At 43.8% G+C, this 26,764-nt stretch overlaps 1 protein-coding gene across 1 annotated transcript in view; it reads left to right on the plus strand.

Moving 5' to 3' along the window:
- The first annotated feature begins 3,967 nt into the window (after nucleotides 1–3,967).
- Nucleotides 3,968–26,764, plus strand: part of LOC140720587 (uncharacterized) — a 154,040-nt gene continuing 131,243 nt past the window's right edge. Inside the window, 3 exon segments of the mRNA XM_073035420.1 lie at nucleotides 3,968–5,270; nucleotides 11,811–11,908; nucleotides 21,732–22,754. Coding sequence (XP_072891521.1) covers nucleotides 3,968–5,270; nucleotides 11,811–11,908; nucleotides 21,732–22,754 — 2,424 coding nt within the window.

The following is a 26,764-nucleotide window of genomic DNA, read 5'->3' on the forward strand; positions in this document are numbered from 1 at the left end:
ATGAAATTATGATATTGTAGCCATTACTTGGACTTGCTTGCGCCCAACAGTCTGAGGGATTTCAAGGAACGAATCTGTAGAGAGATTGCGGACTATGCCAAGAAACAAAGGTTGATAAAGTGAGTGATTTTAACTTTCCATTTATTGACTGGACTCCTTGGCTGTAAAAGGACTAGATGGGGTAGAGCTTATTAAATCTACCTTAACCAGTATGTAAAATTCCCGATGTAGAAGTGTGCAATAAGCTATTGGGAAGTGATCTAGGGCTAGTGACAGAAATTAGTGTATGGGAACACTTTGCATCTACTGATCATAAGATTCCAAGTAAATACAGAAAAACAGAGGCCTGGACCTCTCTTGAGATTCTAAATTGGAGAAAGTCCAATTTTTATGATATTTGCAAGGATTTGACAAGCGTTAATTGGGACAGGATGTTTTTTTAGCAAAGGAGTACTTGGTAAGTGGGAGTTCCTCAGAAGTGAAATTTTAAGGGTGTGGAGTTTGTATGTGTCTGACAAAATAAAAGTTGAATGGTAACTAGTGCAGGGAATCTTGGTTTTCAAGAGATATTGAGGCCCTGGATATCTCGTTCCTCTAAATGCTGCGGACTGTTGGGTGCAACCAAAACTCATTAATGACAACCATTTCATTATTCCACTCCAGAGCTCATCTGACTTTCCTTTAGTTGTCTTCAGTTGGATTCTAAAAGCTTCCGAATGGTCTTTTGCTCTTTTGTTTGCCCTCTCCTCTGCTTTTATGTTGCTTTTGGATTCTCATTTAACCCACGGTTGTGCCCTGCTGCCTTTCCAATGCTTCCACGTCTTTGGGATGTATCGATCACTCAGCTCTCGAATTGCTCCCAGAAACTCCAGCCATTGCTGCTCCGTTGTCACTCCTACCTTTTCCCTTCCAAACACGTTTGGCCAGCTTCTCTGTCACAGAAACATGGAGAAGTTCAGTGGAGAAACAGGCTATTTGGCCCATTTAGTCAATGCCAAAGAAACATTTAAGCTCTCTAATGCAACTACCTGCACCAGGATCATCACCCTCCACACCCCTACCATCCAGGTACCTGTCAAACTTCTCTTAATGGTGAAATCGAGCTCATATTCACCACTAGTGCTGACATCTCATTCTACACTCTCACGACCATTTCAGCAAAGAGCTTTTCCACATGTTCCCATTAAATTTTCACCTTCCCCACTTACCCATGACCTCTGGTTGTCATCCCACCCAACCTCAGTGGAAAAAGCAGCTTGCATTTACCCTATCTATACCCTCATAATTTTGTTTATTTCTAACAAATCCTCAAAGCAATGTATAATTTCCTTGTTTATGTTTAGAGCCTTTTTTAGGTGTATAAGATGATGAGGGGCATTGAGTGTGTGGATAGCCAGAGGATTTTTTCCCAGCGTTAAAATGGCTAACAGGAGGGGGCATAGTTTTAAGGTGCTTGGAAATATATGCCGAGGGGATGTCAGGGGTAGGTTTTTTACACAGAGAGTGTTGGATGTGTCGAATGCACTGCCAGCAGCGGTTGTCGAGGCGGATACATCAGGGACTTTTAACACTCTCTTAGATAGTTACATGGAGCTCAGAAAAATAGAGGGCTATGCGCTAGGGAAACTCCAGGCAGTTTCTAGAGTAAGTTACATAGTCGGCACAGCACTGTGGGCCAAAGGGTCCGTAATGTGCTATAGATTTCTATGATTCTATGACATTCAGGGGAAATCTCCAAACCCACGGAGTGGTGACTGGTAGTGAATAGTGGGAAAGTTACTGGAACGTATCTGCAGGAACCGGAAATATAAGTATTTGGATAGATGTGGACTGATTAAGTATAGACAGCATGGCTTTGTGCATGGTAGGTCATGTCTAACCAATCTTATAGAGTCTCTCGAGGAAGTTATCAGGAAAGTGGAGGAAGGCAAGGCAGTGGATGTTGTCTACATGGACTTTAGCAAGGCACTTGACAAAGTCTCATATGGAAGGTTGGTCAAGAAGGTTCAGTCACTCAGCATTCAAGATGAGATAGTAAATCGGATGAGACACTGTCTTTGGGAGAAACCAGAGTGTGGTAGCAGATGGTTGCCTCTCTGACTGGAACCTGTGACTAGTGGTGTGCCACAGGGATCAGTGCTGGATCTGTTGTGGTTTGTCATCTATATCAGTAATCTGGATGACAGTGTGGTTAACTGGATTAGCAGATTCATGACCACCAAGACTGGCGGTGTAGTGGACAGTGAGGAAGACTATCATGGCTTGCAGTGTGACCTGGACCCCCTGGGAAAAATGGTTTTAGAAATGGAAAATGGAATTTAATGCAGACAAGTGTGAGTTGGAACACTTTGGTATGACCTACCAAGGGAGGTCTTTCACAGTGACTGGTCGGGCATGGAGGAGTGTTCTAGCAGAAAGGGACCTGGGAATACAAGTCCTTAATTCACTGAAAGTGGTATCACAGTTAGATAGTGACGGGAAAAATAGATTTTAGCCCATTGGCTTTCATGAACCAAATACTGACAATAGATGGATATTATGTTGACTTGTAAAAGAGGCCTAATTTGGAGTATTCTGTGATGTTTTGGTCACCTACCTACAGGAAAGATTTAAAAGAGATTCAGAGATTTCAGAGAAAATTCACAAGGATGTTGCCAAATTTGGAGGACTTGGGTTATAAGGAAAGATTGAACAGGTCAGGACTTTATTCCTTGGAATGTAGCAGATTGAGGGGAGATTTGATTGTGATAGAGCAGCATAGATAGTGTAAATGCAAACTGGCTTTCTCCACTGAGATGGGGTGGGACTACAACCAGAGGCCATGGGTTAAGGGTGAAAGGTGAAATGTTAAGGGGAGCATGAGGGGAAACTTCTTCACACAGACGGTTATCCGGCTGTAGAATGAGCAGCCAGCACAAGTGGTGCATGCGAGCTCGATTTCAACATTTAAGAGGTTTGTGTTTGTACCTCGATGGTAGGGATGTGGGAGTGGGAGTGGGTAGTTTAAGTAGTTCAGCACAAACTAGATGGCCCAAAGGGCCTGTTTCTGCATTGTACTTTTCTACAAGAACCTGAAATATTACAAAAATTCACTCTAACCCCTTTTAACAGCTGTGCGGACCAACCATTCATCTCAGCAGGATTTTTTTTATATGGTGTTAAAACTGTAGCACTTTCAGTTAATAATACATAAAAGAAAATCCCAGATGCACATCCACAAAGACAATTTGTGTGAGACTGTTTCAGTTACTGTGTGGCCAGGCACCCATACTGCTCAGCAGGAACAGGGAATAATACCAATGGAGAGAGTCAAACTGAGCCAGGTCACAGATTGGAAACGGTAGAAATGCCCCATTCTTATAGAGACAGGAAGAGCATCAGGGAATTGATGGTCATTCCAGATACCCGCACTCTGCCCAGTCAGAAGATGATTTCTCTGTCCAACTTGGGTTGAACCTCACTGTAACAGTGTGATACCAGATCAAACCTTGGCAACTCAAGTAATCTCATCTGAAATGTTGCCCTACACCCATTGATGGATTTTGTAAATCTTTTCACAGGTTAAAAACGAGAAGGAATTTGTCTCCAGGAATCTCAAACACGGCACAACAGTTTTGTTGTCTCTGTCTAGATATTTAAGAAGTGGAGCAAGGGATTCAATCGACCACCCTTCCTGCTCAGACTGTGGGGAGGGATTCACTCGGTCATTTGACCAAATAGCAAGCCTGTCATTTTACAAAGGAGAAAGGCTGTTCACCTGCTCAGACAGTGGGAATGGATTCACTCGGTTATCACAATTGAAGGTACATCAGCAAGTTCACACTGGGCAAGGCCATTCATCTGTTCTGTGTGTGAGAAAGGATTAATTTGGTCTTCCCACCTGTGGACACACCAGTCAGTTCACACCGGGCAGAGGCAGGTGATCTGTTGAATTTCTGAGAAAGGATTCACTCAGTCATTTGACCTAATGGCTCACCAGCGAGTTCACACTGGGGAGAAGCCATACACCTGTTCAGTCTGTGGGAAGGGATTCACTGATCCATCCAACCTACGGAGACATCAGCAAGTTCACACTGGGGAGAAGCCATTCACCTGTTCAGTCTGTGGGAAGGGATTCACTCTGTCATCTACCCTACAGAGACATCAGCGAGTTCACACTGGGGAGAGGCCGTTCACCTGCTCAGTTTGTGGGAAGGGATTCACTCAGTCATCCAACCTACAGGTACATCAGCGAGTTCACACTGGGGAGAAGCTGTTCACCTGCTCAGAATGTGGGAAAGGATTCAGTGAGTTATCCAGCCTACTGAGACATCAGCGAGTTCACACTGGAGAGAAGCCGTTCACCTGCTCAGAATGTGGGAAAGGATTCACTCAGTCATCCAGACTACAGAGTCATCATCGAGTTCACACTGGGGAGAAGCCGTTCACCTGCTCAGAATGTGGGAAAGGATTTACTGATTCATCCACCCTACAGAGTCATCAGCAATTTCACACTGGGGAGAAGCCATTCACCTGTTCAGAATGTGGGAAGAGATTTACTCAGTCATCCCAACTACAGAGTCATCAGCGAGTTCACACTGGGGAGAGGCCGTTCAACTGCTCCGTCTGTGGGAAGAGATTCACTCATTCATCCACCCTACAGAGACACCAGCGAGCTCACACTGGGGAGAAGCCATTCACCTGTTCAGAATGTGGGAAGAGATTCACTGAGTCATCCCAACTACTGAGTCATCAGCGAGTTAACACTGGGGAGAAGCCATTCACCTGCTCAGTCTGTGGGAAGAGATTCACTGATCCATCCAACCTACAGAGTCATCAGCGAGTTCACACTGGGGAGAAGCCATTCACCTGTTCAGAATGTGGGAAGAGATTTACTCAGTCAGCCCAACTACAGAGACATCAGCGAGTTCACAATGGGGAGAAGCCGTTCACCTGCTCAGAATGTGGGAAGGGATTTACTCAGTCATCTGACCTACAGAGACATCAGCGAGTTCGCACTGGGGAGAAGCTATTCACCTGCTCAGAATGTGGGAAGAGATTCACTCAATCTTCCACCCTACTGAGACATGAGCATGTTCACACTGGTGAGAAGCCATTCAATTGCACAGAATGTGGGAAACGGTTCACTCTGTCATCCCACCTTCTGGAACACCAGCGAGTTCACACTGGGGAGAGGCCATTCCCCTGCTCAGAATTTTGGAAGAGATTCACTTGGTCTTCCAGCGTACAGAGACATCAGCTAGTTCACACTGGAGAGGAACTATTTACCTGCTGAGAATGTGGGAAAGGATTCACTCAGTCATCCCAACTACTGGCACACCAGTCAGTTGTTATGAATCCCTAGGTTTTGTTTGCTGTGGACTGTCATTTTAAGAGAGAGAGAGAGATTAAGAAGGTGAATCAGTTTGACTTGCAGCTTGTTTAGTTTTAACTGAGGACACAGACACTCAGAGTCAGACGGAGATGAATGAGGAAAAATGGAAGGATCGAAACAAGGGAAATAGGTGCCAAGGGTCACTGTTTGGAATTTTCCTATGCCCACAAGTGTGGGTTAATTATCGATTCAGCGTACATCGAATGTGTGGTTGTCACCTCGTTTAATCGATAGGAGTGGATCTGATTTGGGGTATCCTATGAAGACCACTGATGTGTTAACCCTTGCCTGGGTGTGGTGTGGTAATTCATTTGAAGACGATACACCTTGTGACAAGTCACTTTGGGTGGTAATTAGTATGTGGATTTGGAAGGATGACAGATAAAATCTACAGTGACTGTTCTCTTATTTTACCACCATGGAACATGTGGAATTCGACATAATTGCCTTCCCTTGACATTTACCCTGGATTACAAATATCTCTCTCATCACCTATTCTGTGGTTGAACTGAACTTTCATAATTTACCATCTCAAGACTCCGGACCTTGTTTCCCCCGAGCTCAATAGTTTTGGATTTGTATTTACACACATATATACACATAACACTGTTAACTTTTGTTTATCTTGCTTAAGTTACTATATTATAAGTAGATTCTAATAAAGATAGTTTTAACATCAAAAACAGACTCCTGGTGTAGACTCCACGAGGAAATCTGCAGATGCTGGAAATTCAAACACACACAAAATGCTGGTGGAACACAGCAGGCCAGGCAGCATCTATAAGGAGAAGCACTGTCAACGTTTCAGGCCAAGACCCTTCGTCAGGCAGACTCAGGCAGTCCTAACGAAGGGTCTCGGCCTGAAATGTCGACAGTGCTTCTCCTTATAGATGCTGCCTGGCCTGCTGTGTTCCACCAGCATTTTGTGTGTGTTGTTCCAGGTGTAGTCTATTGGTGCTGATTCGTTTCTAAAGTTTTATGATTCGTAACAAAATTGGGGTCTGCATCCGGGATATGAACAGCTATGGGGGTGTAGTCATTAATTATCGATTTCATTGGGGAAGTCCCTTTTGATTGATTTGTGTGTGGAAAATCAGCAGCGGATGCTGATTATTGTTTGGAAGTGGCAACCTCTGAGGCATTAGAGGATGCCAGACGGATTGAGTTGTTGAGTCTTGCTAGAAGGTTAAAACTAGCTATGTTGAAATTGACAATGAGGAGGGCACAGATGCAGAGGATAACAGCTGAACATTATATATCTGAGGGTGTGTTTAAAGTGGAGGAGTTGGAGGTGTTTCCTGCAAGTAAACCTAGTGAGCTTGAGCTCCAGTACGAGTGAGAAAAATTAAAGATGGAGGCTGCGGAAAGGCAGAGGCAGTTTGAGGCTATAGAGGCTGAAAATCAGAGAGGAGGCAGAAAAACTCATCTGCAGCCAAAGCAACAACAACAGCTGAAGGAATTAATTCTGAAGTTTAAAGGTTTATTTCCCGATGTTCCCATGCAAACCACGGTCGTAGTACATGATGTAGATATCGGTCAAGCCAAACCGATTAAACAACACCCATATTGCATGAACGTCGAAAAGTGTAAATTGGCTGAGCAAGGAATGGAATAGATGCTGAAAATGGTATTATTAGTCCTGCAGCATCAGATTGGAGCTCACCCTGCATTATTGTGCCTTAACCTGATGGTAGTGTTAGATTTTGCACTGATTATAGGAAGGTAAATGCAGTAACAAAAACCGAATCCGATCCTATCCCTAGGGTGGATGATTGCATCGATAAGGCTGGAAAAGCTAATTTCTTACAAAGATTGATCTATTGAAAGGGTATTGGTGTGTTCCATTGACGGACAGAGGTAGAGAAATTTCTGCATTTGTGACACCATCTGGGTTGTATGAATACAATGTTTTGTCTTTTGGAAGGAAAACTGGTTCAGGATCATTCCAGAGAATGATTGATTCTGTAATTCGAGGGTTAGAACACACAGATGTCTGTACTGATGACTTAGTCACAGGGAGTGACACTTGGGAAAAGCATATCTCTGCAGTAGAGAAGCCGTTTGAGAGACTTTCTCAGGACAACTTTACAGTTAGCTAAGAGTCAATTTGGCCATGCCACTGTGACCTGTCTTGGCTATGTTGTTGGTCAAAGCAAGTTGGCTCCTGTTCGGGCAAAAGTCCAGGCAATTTCTCAAGTTCCTATTCTGTCAGCTAAGAAGGCTCTTAGAGGGTTTCTGGGAATGGATGGATGTTACCGTAAGTTGTGTAAGAACTTTGCTGCTATCGCTCTTCCTCTGAACAATCTCCTGAAGAAGGGTGAAAAGTTTGTTTGGACCGAGCCTTGTCAGGAGGCATTTGATCAATTGAAAGTTATTATTTGAGATTAGGCCAATCAATGTAGTGTTGTCAGCAAATTTCATAAGCAGATTGGAGCTGTGGGTGGCAACACAGTGTCATGGGTGCACAGAGAGTAATGGAGGGGGACAAAGAGACAACCCTGTGGGTTATGTGTCCCTGAGGGTCAGAGAGAGAGAGGAGATGGAGCCCACTCTTACCACCTGCCGGCGATCTGACAGGAAGTCCAGGATCCAGCTACACAAAGCAGGGTGAAGGCCGAGGTCTCTGAGCTTCTTGTCGATACCTCACGCCTTCGTATGGCTACTGCTCTGCCCATGACTGAAAGGAACTGCAGAGAACTATGGAGAACAGATAACATCAGAGAAACAAGCCTCCGCTCCATGGACTCTTCCTACACTTCCCCTCCCTCGGAAAAGCAGGGCATGTACACAAAGAACCTCATAACCTGGACATTCATGCTGCAAACCTGCTCCCACTTTGGCAGAGAGATACAAAAGCCTTAAAGTTGTACCTGGTGTACAATCAGGCTGAAGGATGGCTTCCTGTCTGCAGTTATAAGCCAAATGAATGATAAAATGGATTCGACCTCACAATGTAACTCGATGTGACCCTGCACCATGTGTCTATCTGCACTGTACTTTCTCGGCAGCCATAATGCTTTGTTACAGTGATTATTTTGTTGTATATCAGCTCAATGTACTGTCATAATGTATCGATCTGTGTGGATGGTACGTCAGGCAAGATTTTCACGGTAGCTCAGTACATGATGAGAATAAACAAATTCCCCATTTGTATTGTGTGGAAATATTAGACAGTTTGAGCTTCTGCTCTGGAACCTCAGAAGGAAACTTAACTGTTGTCATTTCTGTGGAATACAAATAAATGGAAAATGCTTCAATCTCACATTACGATCTGCGGTAACTGGGATCAGGTGACCGGTGGTGGGTCTCCCATATCAATATCTGTATCAGGTTTAATAGCACCGGCATATGCCATGAAATTCGTTGTCTCTGCGGCAGCAGTAGAACCTAATTGATAACCATAGATTTTAACCATTGTAACTTAAAATAAGAATATACATTTTAAGTAGTTAAATTATATAAATAATGCAAAAATATTTTTTAAAAATGTAATAAACTATTTTAATTGTGTCGACTATTTGACTGACTGGGTTGTTGCTTTGGAAGTAGTGGAGTGAAGCTTAACTGAACTGCACACATTTATGAGAAGCTCAGAGAAATAGAAAAGGCTAAATTCTCACATCAATGGGTCAGACACCCATAAACATTGGCTGCACATCAGCAGATAAAAACAGTGGAATGAAACATGCTGAAAATATTGCAGAAAAAAAACATATTGGCCACCACAACGAGAGGACGTGACAGATCCGGATCTCACTGCCTTGTCTGAACGGGGAAAGATGAAGCTACACGGACACGTAGAGCAGTGACCCGCAGATGCTGCAGATCTGCAGAAAAACTTGAACAGGAAATGGGATCACGTGACCGGATTGGTCTCCCACCCCCAGACAGATGTCCAGCTACCCACTACACTGTGGAAATAAGCAAACTTGCGCTCACATCTCCTCTCACCTCAAATGTATTAGACATTTCAACCCCCAGGAAAAATATATCGTCTGTCCACTCTGTCTAATCATCTCGTAATCTAATAAACATCCATCCAGTCTCAAACCAGCCTGCGCCGCTCTGGAGAAAACAACACAACTTTGTCCAGCCTCTCGTTATAACTCATGCCCTCTAATCCAGTCAGTATCCTGGTAAACCTCTTCTGCGCCCTCTCCAAAGCCCCGACATCCTTCCGAGAATGGGGGCGACCAGAACTGCATGAAACACTTCAGATGTGGTCTAACTAGTTTTATAAAACTGTGTTACGAACTGTAGCGTTTTAGAAACGAAACAGCAGCAAATAGTTCACAGTGGAGTCTGATTTTGATGTTAAAACCACTCTCTTTATTAGAATCTACTTATGATGTAGTAACTTTAAAAAAAATGGAAAGTTAACAGTGTTATGTGTATATATCTGTAAATATAATTCCCAGACTATTGAGCCTGAGGGAAAAAAGCTCAGAGTCTTGAGATGGTAAAGCAGGAAAGTTCAGTAATCCACGGAATAAATGAATCGAGAGAGATATTTGTGATCCAGGGTGAAACGTAGAGAAAGGGCCGTTACTTCAAAATAACCGCCGACGACGTTGAATCCGTCCACATACGAGTTCTCAGCGAAAATGACCTGTCACAGGAATACCGTCTCCCAGGGGTTACCACACAACATACCCAGGCAAGGGTTAACACAAGATATTCCAAAGTCCACTCCTATGGATTATACGAAGTGACAGCCACACACATTTGTTGTGGTTCCGTGTCCCGATGATCAACGCACTCTTGTGGGCATAGGAGATTTCCAAGCCTCAGCTGTGACTAACTGAAGCGATCAGCTTTTCCAGTCTGTCTCGCTCTTTAGACTGGCCGACTGCCTGACTGCAGATCGCTCTCTCTCTTATGGTTAATCCACAGTCAGCGCTGTCAGCCTGTGACTGACGTCATAGTCCCACCTCCTCACGCCGGCGCTCTTAAAGAAACAGTCACAGTACGACCGCAGACTCGGAACAGCTGCAACACAACTTCCCGACTTTTGAACTCAATGCTTCAACTAATAAAGACAACCACGCCATTTGCCTTCTTAACCACCCGATCAATCTGTGCAGTCTCTTTAAGGGAGCGATGAACTGGGAGTCTAAGATCCCTCTGATCATCGACACTGTTCAGGGTTTGGCATTTAACAGTGTACTGTCTCATACATTCGACCTACCGAGCTGCCAAGATGATCATTACTAATCAAATCTCAGTGAGATTTCTCAGGTCCTGTTCAATTTATTGCCAAATGCACAAGTACGGGAAGGTACAGGTACAGAGAAACACTGACTTGTGGCAGCATCACAGGCAAGTACATCCAGATAACACACGGAACACAAATTATACGATGCTCTGTCAGTAACAATCTATAAAAATATGTTTTATGTCATTAACAATATTTAAAATACATTGTGTCATGATCAATATTAAAATGTACATTTTGTATCAATAACAGACTTGGAAATGTTGAATTTGCTCCCTGTCTCCATTCCTCCTATAATCCACAACCAGCTCCTTTGTTTTCGTCAAAATGAGAGAGAGGTTGTTTTCTTGACACAACTGTGTCGGTGTGATGACTTCTCTATACGCTACCTCGTTATTATTTGGGATTCGGCCGATCAATGTAGTGTAGTCAACAAATTTAATTAGCAGATTGGAACCCGACACTGCAGCCCCACAGTGCACTATGTACTGATTGCAAAGCTACGAAATTGCATGTGAATAGCCTCCCCTCCCCCAACTCCACTCTTTCTGCGTCACCAGCAGACTGGGCCATCTCACATCTCGCTGCCTCCGCCAGGACATTAAACTGTGAACAACTGTGGTCAGGGACTGATCTCTGGGGTACACCAAACGCTACCTCCTTCCAGTCTGAAAACGACCCACTCATCCAGCCACACACTACCGGCAGTTTATCGATCATCAACGAAAAAGCCTAATCAACTACTCCTGAGGGTCAATACCATTGCTGACGCTGAGTTTAACACCGTCAAATGCCAGGAGGGGCATAATAATCGGCAAGTCTCTAGTCGCAGCCGCGTAAATAAAATGTGATCTCAGTAGGCGTGTGGCGCATGCTCAGAATGCGAAGGAGACAGACAAACTGAGCCAAGTCACAGACTGATTAAGGGGTGAAATGATCCATTTTGATACAGAGAGGGAAGCGGAGAGTTTGATATTGTGCCTGATTCCGGAACTGTGGCCACTTAGAAGATGAAGTCTTGTCCCCCCAAATGTTTTTGAGTTGTGACTGTGTTTTTATCAGAAGGCACCATGGAGATTAAAATTATCTCAGCTGACATATTGTCCTTTACCCACTGAAGTGTTTTGTAAAATTCAGCAGTGTAGAAAAGTCAAAGGATTTGTGTATGGGAATCACAAACACAACAGCACGTTAGTTCCGCTGTATCTGTCAGTTCACCAGCGCTTGAATGCCGGCGAACCTTGAATGTGGAGGCGGAGATGCTGGAGAAGACAGCGCCCCACTCGCGACAAGGAGAGCGCGAGCACGTGCCCATGTCCGTGATCTGATTGTATACATCGCCATGACGTCATAGTACGGTGACGTCATTCACTGGCTCTCATTTTGGAAGGGATTCAGTCGGCCATCGCAGATACACCAACGGCTTCGCACTGGGAAGCGGCCGTTCACCTGCTCCGTGTGTGCGAAGAGACTCATTCGGTTAACCCACCTTGTGATGCTCCAGTGAGTTCACAATAAATAGAGGCCACATTTCTGTCCGGAGTGAGCAAAGAGTTTTACTCAATCATCCCAGCTGCTGCAACACCAGCAACTTCACATCAGGGAGGAAGTTCAAATCAGCTCCGTGTTAAATGTTTCACCATCACGGTGACTGAAGGCAGCTGCAGGTTTATGAGGGACTGTTACTGTCAAATTCTGCAGTTCATCATCCTATACACCTGCATGAATTTCCTGCATGATTTTCTCCGGGCTGAATAAGACGACGAGCTCACTGTGGTTGTGACGTTCTTCAGGGCTCTGGACGAAGTTAGTTAAACTCCTTCTTCCCTGCTCTTTTCAACGTTTTGTGTCATTTTCACCAATTTTAAAGGACTGTGCCTCAGACAGCTGGGCTGTTGTAATTGTTACGTACCAGCAGCAACAGATCACTAACGGAGTCTGGTTTTGATGTTAAACCACTATCTTCATTAGTATCTGCTCCAACTATAAAAGATCAAACGAAATAAACAGAAGTTAACTGTGTTGTGCGTATATATAGCTCCCAAACTATCAAGCTTGGGAAACAATGCTTAAAGTCTTAAGATGGTAAAGTAGAAAAGTTCAGTAATCCACGGAATAATTGAGTGAGAGGAGAGATTTGTAAATCCACACCAACATGTAGAGAGAAGGCAATTACGAAGAATTCCACACACATTCCTCGCTGGGTAAACGAAATAACAGTCGCCGAAGATCTTATCCGTCGATTAGTTCCGAAATCCACTTAGAAATATCACCAGGTGACAGTGACAGGAATATCGTCTTCAAGTGGTTACCACAGAACACCCCGATTCCAGGTAAGGGCCAACAAAAGTGATACCACAGGACACTCCAGCAAATCCACACATATGGATGATACGAAGTGACAGTCACACATCCGTTGTGCACTGCGTGCCGATGATCAACCCAATCTTCTGAGCATAGCAGTGACAAGCTGAAGTCTCTCACTCTCTCTCTCCCTCTCTTTCCCGCTCTCCCTCTCTCTCTCTCTCTCTCTCTCTCTCTCTCTCTCTCTCTCTCTCTCTCTCTCTCTCTCTCTCTCTCTCTCTCTCTCTCTCTCTCTCTCTCTCTCAAGTCTGAAGCAGGCTGCAGTCGCTTGTGTCTGACGTCACTATCTCGCCTCCCTCAGGCACTTAAAGCGACACTCACAGTAAACGAATCTGCGGTCTCGTAACACAATGCACCTCTAAAGTCTGACAGCAGACTAGCGAGTGAATCTTCGATGGTGCAGAGTCAGAAACCAAAGAGTTGCCAGACTGAGTCAGGCTTTGGGGCTGCAAAGAGAGATGGGGTCTAGAGTTTACGAGGAGGAGGAATCAAACCATCAGGATGTGGCCACAAAACAAAGATCAGAAACATTTGGAAACTGGTTGACCGAAAAAAATGTGGTTAATTTCTGCAAAACACTGGTGGAAATCAACAGATCCGGCAGCAATTGTGGAGAGGAATAAATAGACAACGTTTAGACCGAGCCCCTTTAGCATGCCTAGCCTGGGTAATCCGCTGCTTAGTTGCTACCTGAACTGCAGAGTTCCTCCAGCGTTTTGTGTGTGTGTGTGTGTGTGTGTGTGCGTCTCTGTATTTTCAGCAGCTGCAGAATCTCCTGTGTTTTATATCTGCATTTTACTTTGGCATTGGATACACGTTGATATTGAGTATATTGTTTATGGGAGCCGCTTTCTGCGTTAAAACACCTGCAGATTTTTCTATACACACACGAAAAAAATGAGGTATGTATATTGAACCAGTGCCTGCAGAAATCTTTAATGGCAGTGTGATTACCCATAAGGCCGTGCATTTAAAATTTCGCTTGCGCTGAAGCACCGAACAAATGCGTAAGCGTCAGGGTTGATGACGTCCCCAAGTATTACACATGCGCACAGTACACAGAAGGCCTTGCAAATACCGGGTGCAGGTAAGAGCGATTCTCTATGTTTTTATCTTAAACAGCGACTGAGGGACAATTCCTGTGAAATCCGGGCACCGTGACCCGCAATCCCGGGACAGTCCTGCTCTCTCCCCTCTCTCTCAGCCCCACGGGCCCTGGGGAGCTTCCGGCTGATGAGGGAATGGGAACCGATGGATCTCTCAGACAGAGCTGAGCTCCAGCTATCTAAACGCAAGGATTTGGAACTGGGAGAAAGGGAACAATATCTTTTACATCACCAGTTGAGAAAATCACCTTTGTTCTTCCTCCAATCACTAACAAGAGAAAATCTGCATATGCTGGAAATCCAAGCAACACAAATTGCTGGATGAACTCAGCTTTAGTACACGTTTCCATAGATGCTGCCTGGCCTGCTGAGTTCCTCCAGCATTTTGTGTGTGTTCTTGTTCTGGACTTTTCTACCGGTGAGAATATGTTTTGTCCCATTCTCTCTGGGTACATAATAATATCAAACACTTTTGTCCTGGGCGACAAGTAGCTTTCACATCACAAATGTGCCAGACTCCAATGAGACAGACCACTGCCCATCCCTTCATATTCATTGCCATTACCATCACTGTCAGTCACTTGGGGGAGACTTCAGGGGAAATATTTATGTAGAATACTGAAACTGGTGATACCTGTGTGCATTGTAGTGATGCAAAAGTTGCTGGAGAATTTGCAAGTGGGAAGAAGTGGAGTGATATTTGGAAATCTGACTTTTTAAACATAATTTGGCAAGCAAACCACATATGGACAATATGCAAAAGCTTTGGTGAGAAAATCCTTCATTACCGGTTACAGGCCTGCTACATAGGTTGTGTGAGAGTGCAGGTGAACTGGATTGAAGCCAGAGGAGATCAAAGTTCCTATCGACAGTGATTTGCTAGCTGTTAAGATGAATACCTCTCTGTATAAAATTCACTGTGCACATGTTGTCACTGGCTACAAAATTCACAGTACAAGATGTATGTGCACACTGGTTATTACAAATTAGAGGAGATATTGGAGGGAAGGAGGGGAGACCTCCAGTGTCCCCAATACCCTCACCTAGAAGATGTGCATCCAGCTGCAGCTTGTAACCCGGCACTTTAAGGTGTTGGAACTTGAAGTAGATGAATTCCGGATCATCCGGCAGTTGGAGGGGGTGATGGATGTGACATGAAGTGAGGTGAGTTACACCCAAGGTGCAGGGCACAGGAAACTGGGTGAGAGTCAGGAAGGGGAATGAGGTTAAATGGCCATCATTGAATAATCTTGTGGCCATCCCCCACAACAACAGGTAGACCACTTTAGAAAGCGTTGTCGGGGGAATTACCTGGCAGAGGAAAATCAAAGGGGTGATAGGGGATTCGTTAGTTAGCCGGACAGAACAAAAGGCGACCAATATCTTAGGCTTGCTAGATGTAGCGTGGTGGTGGGGGTGATATGGTTAAAATAAGTTGTAGAGGGAATGAGAGCCACAATGACAGAACAGATAGTGAAGAGGGTGAATGGAATTGAATTGACTTTATTACATAAATACTTCATAAACATGAGGGGTAGAAAACTTTACATTACATCTCCTTCTAAATGTGCAATGTGTAATTTATAATAGATAGTTTGTACATAGGACAGTCAATATAACATAGAAATGCAATTGTATCTGCATGAATTAATCAGTCTGATGGCCTGGTGGAAGATGATGTCCCAGGAGCTGTTGGTCCTTTTGCTGTGGTACCGTTTCCTGGATGGTAGCAGCAGGAACAGTTTGAGGTTGTGGTGAATTGGTTCCCTAATATCCTTTGGGCTCTTTTTACACACCTGTCTGTGTAAATGTCCTGAATAGTGTGAGGATTTCACATCTACAGATGCGCTGGGCTGTCTGCACCACTCTCTGCCGTTTCCTGCAATTAAGGGAAGGACACTTCCCATACCAGGCAGTGATGCAGCCAGTCAGGATGCTCTCAATTGTGTTCCTCTAGAAAGTCCTTAGGTTAAAGAGACATCTGAGGTGAAAGAGGTGCTGCTATGCTCTTTTCACAACACAGCCGGTACATACAGACCATGTGAGATGTTTGGTGACGTTTATGCCGAGGAACTTAAAGCTGTTCACCTTCTTAACCGCAGATCCATTGATGTCAATAGGGGTTATCCTGTCTCCATTCCTCCTGTCGTCCACAATCAGCTCATTTGTTTTTGTGTGACAACGAGGGAGAGTTTGTTTTCTTGATACCAGTCAGATGTTGTTCAGACCGCAGACAGAGTCAGCAATCAAATGGTTGAGCATGGTGCGATGAATGTGCTGAGCTGTGTATATCACAATGCAAGAAGCATCGTAGGAAAGCCAGATGAGCTCAGGACAGGGAATTATGATATTGTAGCCATTATTGGGACTTTGTTGCACCCAACAGTCTGAGGGATTTAGAGGAACAAATTTGTAGAGAGATCGCAGTCCATGCCAATTAACAAATGCTGATTCAGTAAGTGATTTTAACTTTCCATATACTGACTGGGCCTCCTATACTGTAGAAGGACTAGATGGGGTAGAGTTTGTCAAATGTGCCTTAATCAGTACATAAAACTTCCGGTGTAGAAGTGTGCAATGAGCTTTTGGGAAATGATCCAGGGTGGTGACAGAAATTCCTGATTATAATGCCATGAGATTCAAAGTAAATATGGAAAAAGAGAGGTCTGGACCACGGGTTGAGAGCCTAAATTGGAGAAAGGTCAATTTTGATAGTATCAGAAAGATTATGACAAGTGTGGTTTGAGACAGGCTGTTTCCTGGCAGCGGAGTACTTGCAAGTGGGAGGCCTTCAGAAGTGAAATTTTGAGGGTGTAGAATTTGTATGTGCCTGCCAAAATAAAAGCTGAAGGGGAACTGGTGCAGTGAACCTTGGGTTTCAAGAGATATTGAGGCCCCGGATATTTTGTTTCTCGACATGTCTCAGACTGTTGGGTGCTACCAAGACCCTTTAAGGATGACTAATCATAATTGCACTCACTGAACTCATCTGACTTTTTTTTGTTGTCTTCTGTTGGTTTCTAAAAGTTTCTGAATAGTTTTTGCTCTTTTGTTTGCCCTCTCTTTGGCTTTTATGTTGGCTTTGGCTTCTCATTTTAACCACAGTTGTGTCCTCCTGCCTTTCTAATGCTTCTACTCCTTTGGGATGTATCGATCACTCAGCTCCCAGCTCCAGAAACTCCAGCCATTGCTGCTCCATTGTCACTCCTAACTTTTCCTTCCTAGCAAGTTTGGACAGCTTCTCTGTCATAGAAACATGGAGAAGTTCAGTACAGAAATGGACTATTTGGCCCATGCAGTCAATGCTGAAAAAAGCATTTAAGCTGTCTAATGCAACTACCTGCACTGGGACCATCGCCCTTCATACCCCTACCATTCAGGTACCTATCAAACTTCTCTGAATTGTGAAACCGAGCTCATATTCAGCACCAGTGCTGGCATCTCATTTCAGACTCTCACGACCATTTCAGTAAAGAGCTTTTCCAAATGTTCCCATTAAATTTTCACCTTCCCCACTTACCCATGACCTCTGGTTGTCATCCCACCCAACCTCAGTGGAAAAAGTTTCTTGCATTTACCCTATCTATACCCTCATGATTTTCTATACTTCTAACAAATCCTCAAAGCAATGTATAATTTCTGTGCTTATATTTAAAGCCTTTTTTAGGCGTATAAGATGATGAGTGGTATTGAATGTGTGGATAGCCAGAGGTTTTTTCCACAGGGCTGAAATGGTTAACATGAAGGGACATAGATTTAAGATGCTTGGAAATAGATACCAAAGGGTTGTCAGTGGTAAGTTTTTTTTTATACAGAGAGTGGTGCGTGCATGAAATCCACTGCCAGTTGCGGTGGTCGAGGCAGATATAATAGGGTCTTTTAACAGCCTGTTAGATAGGTACGTGGAGCTTAGAAAAATAGAGGGCTATGCACTATTGGAAATCTGGACAGTTTCTAGGGTAAGCTACATGGTTGGTACAACATTGTAGGCTGAATGGCCAGGAATTGGCTGTAGATTTCTATGTATGGTGTTCAATGTTGAACAGCAAAATAACTTCTCTTCTTTAAACTGTACAGGGTCCACGATTTTAATGCCGCTTTTCTACACTCCCATAGACCCTTTGTCCATCTCCAGAGTAGATAGAGATGAAAAAATATTTAAGATCTCCCCCATCTGCTTTGTTTCCACACGTGGATTGCCATTCCGGTCTTCCAGAGGACCAGCTTTGTGCCTTGCAATCCTTTTGCTCTTAATCTATCACTAGAATCCCTGAGGATTATCCTTCATCTTTTCTGTGACAGCAACCTCATGCCATCTTTTAGCCATCCTGATTTATGTCTTATGTGTCCTCTTGCATTTCTTAGAAACTGTAGGGAACCTTTTTTTTCCAAGAGATATTGAGACCCTGGTGAAGCACAAAATGGAGTTGCATAACAGGGATAGGCAGGCAGGTTCTTATGGAGTATAAGAAATGCAAGAGAACACATAAGAAATAAAATAAATAAATCTTTACCTTTTATTCTGACAAGGAGATACACACTTTGTACTTTCAAAATTTTGCTTTGAAGGCCTCCCATTTAACAAGCACACCTTTGCCATAAAGCAGCCTGTCCCAGTCCACAGTTGCCAGATCCTAGTGTCATAATTCCAGGTGTTGTTCCATACCCTGAACACATCCGCCTTTCCTATGCTGCTCCTTGTATTGAAATATACAGGGCTCAGCATATTCGCTGCACCATGCTCAACTTTTTCATTCCTGACTTTGTCTGAGGACTGAACAACATCTGTCTCCACAACCTCTCCACTCTCTGTTCTGTTATTCAGGCTCCCATTCCCTCTACAACTTTAGTTTAACCTCCCCCACCCCCAACCACTCCAACCTCCCAGCTCTATCACCCGTTTGGCTTTCCTCTCCCAGATCAATAAAAAGGAGGTGCATACCAGGTACAGGCAGATAGGAACAAATGGGGTACTTATGAAATACAGGAAATTCAAGTGAGCACTTATGAAAGAAATAAAAGAAGGCATGAATTTGCCCCAGCAGACAAGGTGAATGAGAATCCTCAGCGATTCTGCAGATATGTTAAGAGCGAAAAGATAGCAATGGAAAAAAATTAATCCTCTGCAAGATCAGAATGGTAATCCATATGAGGAGACAAAATAGATGTGGGAGATTTTTTTTTGCATCCGTATTTACTCAAGAGATGAACACAGAGTCTATAGAAGTGAGGCAAAGCCACATCAACTTCATGGACCCTGTACAGATTACTGAGGTGGAGGTGTTCGCTGTCTTTCGGCAAGTTAGTGTGGATCAATCCCCAGGGCCTGATAAGTTGTTCCCCAGGATCCTGCGGAGGACAAGTGCAGAAATTGTCAGGGCACAAGCATAGATATTTAAATAATCGTAAGTGACAGGTGATGTACTGGAGGATTGGAGGACAGCCGATGTTGTTCTGCTGTTCAAGAAAGGCTGTAAAAATAAACTGAGAAATTGTACATTGGTGAGCTTGACATCACTAGTAGGAAAGTTCTTGGAACGTTATTATGTGCAGGAACCGGATATATAAGTATTTGGATAGATGTGGACCGATTAAGTATAGACAGCATGGCTTTGTGCATGGTAGGTCATATCTAACCAGTCTTACAGACTCTCTCGAGAAAGTTATCAGGGAAGTGGATGAAGGCAAGGCAGTGGATGTTGTCTACATGGACTTTAGCAAGGCACTTGACAAAGTCTCATATGGGAGGTTGGTCAAGAAGGTTCAGTCACTCAGCGTTCAAGATGAGATAGTAAATCGGATGAGACAGTGTCTTTGGGAGAAGCCAGAGTGTGGTAGCAGATGGTTGCCTCTCTGACTGGAGGCCTCTGACTAGTGGTTGCACAGGGATCAGCGCTGGATCAGTTGTTGTTTGTCATCTATATCAGTAATCTGGATGATAGTGTGGTTAACTGGATTAGCAGATTTGTGGATGATACCAAGACTGGTGGTGTAGTGGACAGTGAGGAAGATTATCATGGCTTGCAGTGTGATCTGCACCAGCTGGGAAAATGGTTTGAGAAATGGAAAATGGAATTTAATGGAGACACGTGTGAGGTGTTGCACTTTGGTCTGACCTACCAAGGGAGGTCTTTCACAGTGACTGGTCGGGCACGGAGGAGTGTTGTAGAAGAAAGGGTCCTGGGAATACAAGCCCTTAATTCATTGAAAGTGGTATTACAGTTAGATAGTGATGGAAAAAAAGATTTTAGCCCATTGGCCTTCATGAACCAAAGTACTGACAATAGATGGATTTTATGTTCACTTGCAGAAGACATTGGTGAGGCCTAATTTGGAGTATTGTGTGCAGTTTTGGTCACCTGCCTACAGGAAAGATGTAAAAGAGGTTCAGAGAGTTCAGAGAAAATTCAGAAGGATGTTCCCAGGTCTGGAGGACTTGGGTTTTAATGAAAGATTGAACAGATCAGGACTTTATTTGTTGAAATGTAGAAGATTGATGGGAGATTTGATTTTGATAGAGCGGCATAGATAGTGTAAATGCAAGCTGGCTTTCTCCACTGAGATGGGGTGGAACTACAACCAGAGGCCATGGGTTAAGGGTGAAAGGTGAAACGTTAAGGGGAACATGAGGGGAAACTTCTTCACACAGACAGTCATCTGGGTGTGGAATGAGCAGCCAGCACAAGTGGTGCATGCGAGCTCGATTTCAACATTTAAGAGGTTCGTGTAGGTACCTGAATGGTAAGGGTATGGGAGTGGGCAATTTAAATAGTTCGGCATAAACTAGATGGCCTAAAGGGCCTGTTTCAGTGTTTTAATTTTCTATGACTGTGACAAGAACGTGAAATAATACAAACATTCTCCCTAAGTCCTTTTATCAGACGTGTGGACCAACAATTCATCTCAGCAGGAATTTTTTATCTGGCATTAAAACTGTGGCACTTTAAGTTAATAATACATAAAAGAACATCCCAGTTGCACGTCAAGAAAAACAATTTATGTGATACTGTTTCAGTTACTGTGGGGCCAGGCACCCATGCAGCTCAGCAGGAACAGGGAATAATACCAATGGAGAGAGACAAACTGAGCGAGGGTACAAATTGGAGATGGCAGAAATGTCCCATTCGTATGGAGACAGGAAGAGCATCAGAGAATTGATGGTCATTCCACATACCAGCACTCTGCCCAGTCAGGAGATAATATATCTCTGTCCAGCTTGGGTTTAACCTCACTGTAATGGTGTCATACCAGATCAAACCTTGGCAAATCATGTAATCTCATCTGAAATGCCCTAAACCCATTGATGGTTTTTGTAAATCCTTTTACAGGTTAAAACCGAGAAGGAATTTGTCTCCAGGAAGCTTAAGCACGACACGCCAGTTTTATTGTCTCTGTCTAGATATTCAAGAAGTGGAGCAAGGGATTCAATCGACCATCCTTCCTGCTCAGACTGTGGGGAGGGATTCACTCGGTCATCTCAACTGAAGATACATCAGCAAGTTCACGCTAGGCAAGGCCATTCACCTGTTCTGTGTGTGAGAAAGGATTCACTCAGTTTTCCCTCCTGGGGGCACCAGTCAGTTCACACCACACTGGACAGAGGCTGATCATCTGCTGTATTACTGGGAAAGGATTCACTCTGTCATCTGACCTAATGGCTCACCAGCGAATTCACACCAGGGAGCAGCCGTTCACTTGCTCAGAATGTGGGAAGAGATTCACTGTGTCATCCCAACTACAGAGTCATCAGCGAGTTCACACTGGGGAGAAGCCGTTCACCTGTTCAGAATGTGGGAAAGGATTCACTGTGTCATCCCACCTACAGAGTCATCAGCGAGTTCACACTGCGGAGAAGCCGTTCACCTGCTCAGAATGTGGGAAGGGATTCACTGTGTCATCCCACCTACAGAGACATCAGCGAGTTCACACTGGGGAGAAGCCATTCAGCTGCTCAGAATGTGGGAAGAGATTCACTGAGTCGTCCCAACTACACAGACACCAGCGAGTTCACACTGGGGAGAGGCCGTTCACCTGCTCAGAATGTGGGAAGAGATTCACTCATTCATCCACCCTGCAGGTACATCAGCGAGTTCACACTGGGGAAGAGCCATTCACCTGCTCAGTCTGTGGGAAGGGATTTACTCAGTCATCCCACCTACAGAGTCACCTGCGAGTTCACACTGGGGAGAGGCCGTTCACTTGCTCAGCCTGTGGGAAGAGCTTCACTCACTTATCCAACCTACAGAGACATCAGCGAGTTCACAGTGGGGAGAAGCCGTTCACCTGCTCAGTCTGTGGGAAGAGATTCAGTCAATCAACCAACCTACAGAATCATCAGCGAGTTCACACTGGGGAGAGGCCCTTCACCTGCTCAGAATGTGGGAAGGGATTCACTCAGTCAGCCCACCTGCAGATTCATCAAAGAATTCACACTGGGGAGAAGCCGTTCACCTGCTCAGTCTGTGGGAAAGGATTCACTGATTCATCCACCCAACAGAAACATCAGCAAGTTCACACTGGGGAGAAGCCATTCACCTGCTCAGTCTGTGGGAAGAGATTCACTCGGTCATTCAACCTACAGAATCATCAGCGAGTTCACACTGGGGAGAAGCCGTTCACCTGCTCAGAATGTGGGAAGAGATTCACTCGGTTATCCCACCTACAGAGTCATCAGCGAGTTCACACTGGGGAGAAGCCATTCACCTGCTCAGTCTGTGGGGAGAGATTCACTCAGTCGCCCCAACTACTGGCTCACCAGTCAGTTCACAATGGGGAGTGGCCATAGTTATGATTCCCTAAGTTTCATTTGCTATGGACTGTCATTTTAAGAGAGAGAGATTAAGAAGGTGAATCAGTCTGACTTGCAGCTTGTTTACATCGCTCACAGCTTGTATAGTTTTAACCAAGGACACAGACACTCAGAGACAGACGGAGATGAAGGAGGCAAAATGGAAGGATTGAAACAAGTGAACTAGTGGCCAAGGGTCACTGTTTGGAACTTACCTATGCCCACAAGGGTGGATTATTTATCGATTCACCGTACATCGAATGTGCGGTTGTCACATCGTTTGATTCATAGGAATGGATCTGATTTTGGGTATCCTGTGAAGACCACTGATTTGTTAACCCTTGCCTGGATGTGGTGTGGTAATTCTTTTGAAGACGAATCCCCTTGTGACAAGTCACTTTCGGTGATAAATCGTATGTGGGTTTGGAACGACAACAAATAAAATCTACAGTGACTGTTCTCTCGTTTTACCACCATGGAACCTGTGGAATCCGACATAATTGCCTTCTCTCAACATTTACCCTGGATTACAAAGATCTCTCTGATCACCTATTCCGTGATTGAACTGAACTTTCACACTTTACCATCTCAAGACTCCACGCCTTGTTTTCCCCGAGCTCAATAGTTTGGGAGTTATATTTACACACATATATACACATAACACTGTTAACTTTTATCTTGCTTAAGTTACTAAATTACTAGTAGGTTCTAATAAAGATATTTTTAACATCAAAAACAGACTCCAGGTATAGTCTATTGCTGCTGGTTCGTTTGTAAAACGTTGTGATTCGTAACACAATTGGGGCCTGTGTCCTGGATATGAACAGATTTTGGGGCATATTGATTAATTATCAATTTCATCCCTTTTGATTTATTTGTGTATGGAAAATCAGCAACAATGGATGCTGATAGATGTCTGGAATCACCAACCTCTGAGGCATTAGAGGACGCCAGAAGGATTGAGTTGTTGAGCTTTGCTAGAAGGTTAAAACTTGCTATGTTGAAATTGACAATGAGGAGGGCACAGATGCAGTGGATAACAGCTGAACATTATGTATCTGAGGGTGTGTTTAAAGTGGAGGAGTTGGAGGTGTTTCCTGAAAGTAAACCTAGTGAGCTTGAGCTCCAGTACAAGTGAGAAAAATTGAAGCTGGAGACTGCGGAAAGGCAGAGGCAGTTTGAGGCTCGAGAAGCAGAAAAACAGAGAAGAGGCAGAAAAACAGAGGGAGGAAACAGAAAGACAGAGGCTGTTCGAGCTGGAAAAGATAAAGAGTTTGCAGCAAAGGAGTCTAGCCTTGGTCTCTGGTGATAAATTTGAGGCCAGTTGGGAAGTTATATTGGTCCCTCCATTTGATGACGCAGAGGTTGATAAATACTTTCAGCATTTTGAGAAGGTTGCTCAGAGTTTAAAGTGGCCAGAAGAGGTTTGGCCTATTCTCTTACGAAGTGTAATTAAGGGGAAGGCTCAACAAGCCTATTCTGCTTTGACAGTTGATGAAGCAGCTGATTATGACATAGTGAAACAGGCTGTGCTCAAAGCTTATGAGTTGGTCCCAGAATCATACAGGCAAAAGTTTAGAAATTTGAGGAAATCTGTGAACCGGACTTTTATGGAATTTGCTTCTGAGAAGTCTGTGTGTTTTGACCGCTGGTGCGCATATAAAAATGTGAATGATGATTTTAACAGCTTGAAAGAATTGGTTTTAATTGAAAAATTCTAAAGGTGCGTCCCTGATTACATAAAGACATATTTAGATGAAAAGGATGCTGCCACTTTGCAGGAGTCTGCTAGATTAGCAGATGAGTTTGCTCTAACTCATAAGGTTAAGTTTATCCCGAATAAGAGCTTCCAAAAGAGTAGCAGGGATCACCAGGGTAAACCAGAAATTAAAGCTGGGACTAGTGATAAGAGTAAGGATGAAGGGAAGCAGTTGAAGGAGAAATATTCTGGGGTCACTTGTTACTATTGTAAGAAAGCTGGTCATGTGATGGCTAATTGTTCTGTCCTGAAGAAGAAAAAGGAAAAGGAGGCAGTCCCAAATGCCTGTGTTCTGTATGTTGAAGCACCTATAAACCCACAGGGTCCTGATCAACATATTGAGGCTCAGTTAAAGTCTGAGAGGTCTGACCGAGATAAGAAGGAATTCGATCATTTTATGTCAGATGGGTTTGTATTAGTAAAGGAAGGGTCAACCCCAGTACCAGTGAAAATTCTTCGAGATACTGCGGCTTCTCAGTCACTTATATTAGACAGCGTTCTAAATTTTGGTGATGAGTCTAACACTGGTGAGGTAAATCTTATTAAAGGCATTGGGGGCGGCATGGTTTCTGTGCCATTGCACAAGGTAAGTTTACTGTCAGGGTTGGTTTCGGGACCTGTTAAGATCGGATTATGCTCCAGTTTACTGGTGGAAGATGTTACTTTGCTGTTAGGGAATGATCTGACAGATGGCAAAGTTGTTCCTGCAGTGCAGTTAACAACTAACCCAACCACTGACGACCCACAGATGGATTTTAACATTTATCCTTCCTGCACAGGAACTCGAAGTTTGGCTAAAATGTCTGCCGACGCAGACGAGTTTATAGCAGAACAAAACCGAGACCCTGAGATTGAAGCTTTAAAAGAAACAGCTCTCTCAGATGATGAGATTAAGAAAGTGCCAGTAAGGTATTATCTCAAGGATGGAGTGATAATGAGGAAGTGGAGGCCACCTGCTATACCAGCGAGTGAGGAATGGGCAACTGTTCACCAAGTTGTAGTTCCTTAGTTTATAGGGCTGAAATTTTAACTTTGGCCCACAGTCTGCTCTTAGGTGGCCATTTTGGAGTGAATAAAACCGTAAACAGGATTACGAAATAATTCTACTGGCCTAATCTGAGGAAAGATGTTGTGAGCTTTTGCAGAAACTGTCACACTTGTCAAGTTGTGAGTAAACCTAATCAGGTCACCCCAGTGCCCCACTGTGGTCTGTACCTGCATTCGGTGAACCCTTTTCTAAAGTTATAGTGGATTGTGTTGGCCCATTGCGAAAGACTAAAGCTGGCCATCAGTATCTGCTAACTATTATGTGTACTGCATCCAGATTCCCAGAGGCAATACCTCTCAGAAATATTAAAGCTAAAACTGTGGCGAAGGCTCTTACCAAGTTTTCTACATTTTCTGGTTTGTTTAAAGAAATCCAGTCTGATCAAGGACGTGTATTTACATCTGGATTATTCCAGCAGGTAGTTTATGAACTGGGAGCTGAATAAATTACATCGTCTGTGTACTATCCAGAATCACAAGGGGCTTTAGAAAAATTTCATTCTACCCTCAAAACAATGATTATGACATTAAAATGTTGAAAATGGAAAAGACTGGGATGAAGGTATACATTTGCTTTTGTTTGCAGTAAGAGAGTCGGTACAGAGATCACTGGGCTTTAGTCCATTTGAACTTGTATTTGGTCAGAGAGTGAGGGGACCTTTGACCTTGTTAAAGGAACAGTGGATTGATGGGGATGTGCATGTTAACTTGTTATACTATGTTTTGAAGTTCAGAAATAAACTACACCAAGCTTGTAGTCTAGCGAGACAAAACCTAAAGATTTCTCAAAACAAAATGAAGTGTTGGTTTGATAAGTCGGCTTGCAAAAGAAAATACCAGGTGGGGGATAAGGTGCTTGCCTATTTCCAATGTTGACGAATCCACTTCAGGCGAAATTCAACAGACCATATGAAATAGTCTCTCAATTTAATGATGTGAATTATGTTATTAAAACGACCGACTGACGTAACCTAATACAGGTGTTACACATAAATATGATAAAGCCTAATTTTGACAAGCAGGCACCGTCTGTGAGTGTTGTTGTCAGAACTTATGAATCTGGTAACCCTCAGAATGAAACAATTGACTCATCTGAGACTTTTCACAAGCC

The sequence above is a fragment of the Hemitrygon akajei genome, unplaced genomic scaffold (assembly GCF_048418815.1).
Source record: "Hemitrygon akajei unplaced genomic scaffold, sHemAka1.3 Scf000045, whole genome shotgun sequence".
In the NCBI taxonomy this organism is placed as follows: Eukaryota; Metazoa; Chordata; class Chondrichthyes; order Myliobatiformes; family Dasyatidae; genus Hemitrygon; species Hemitrygon akajei.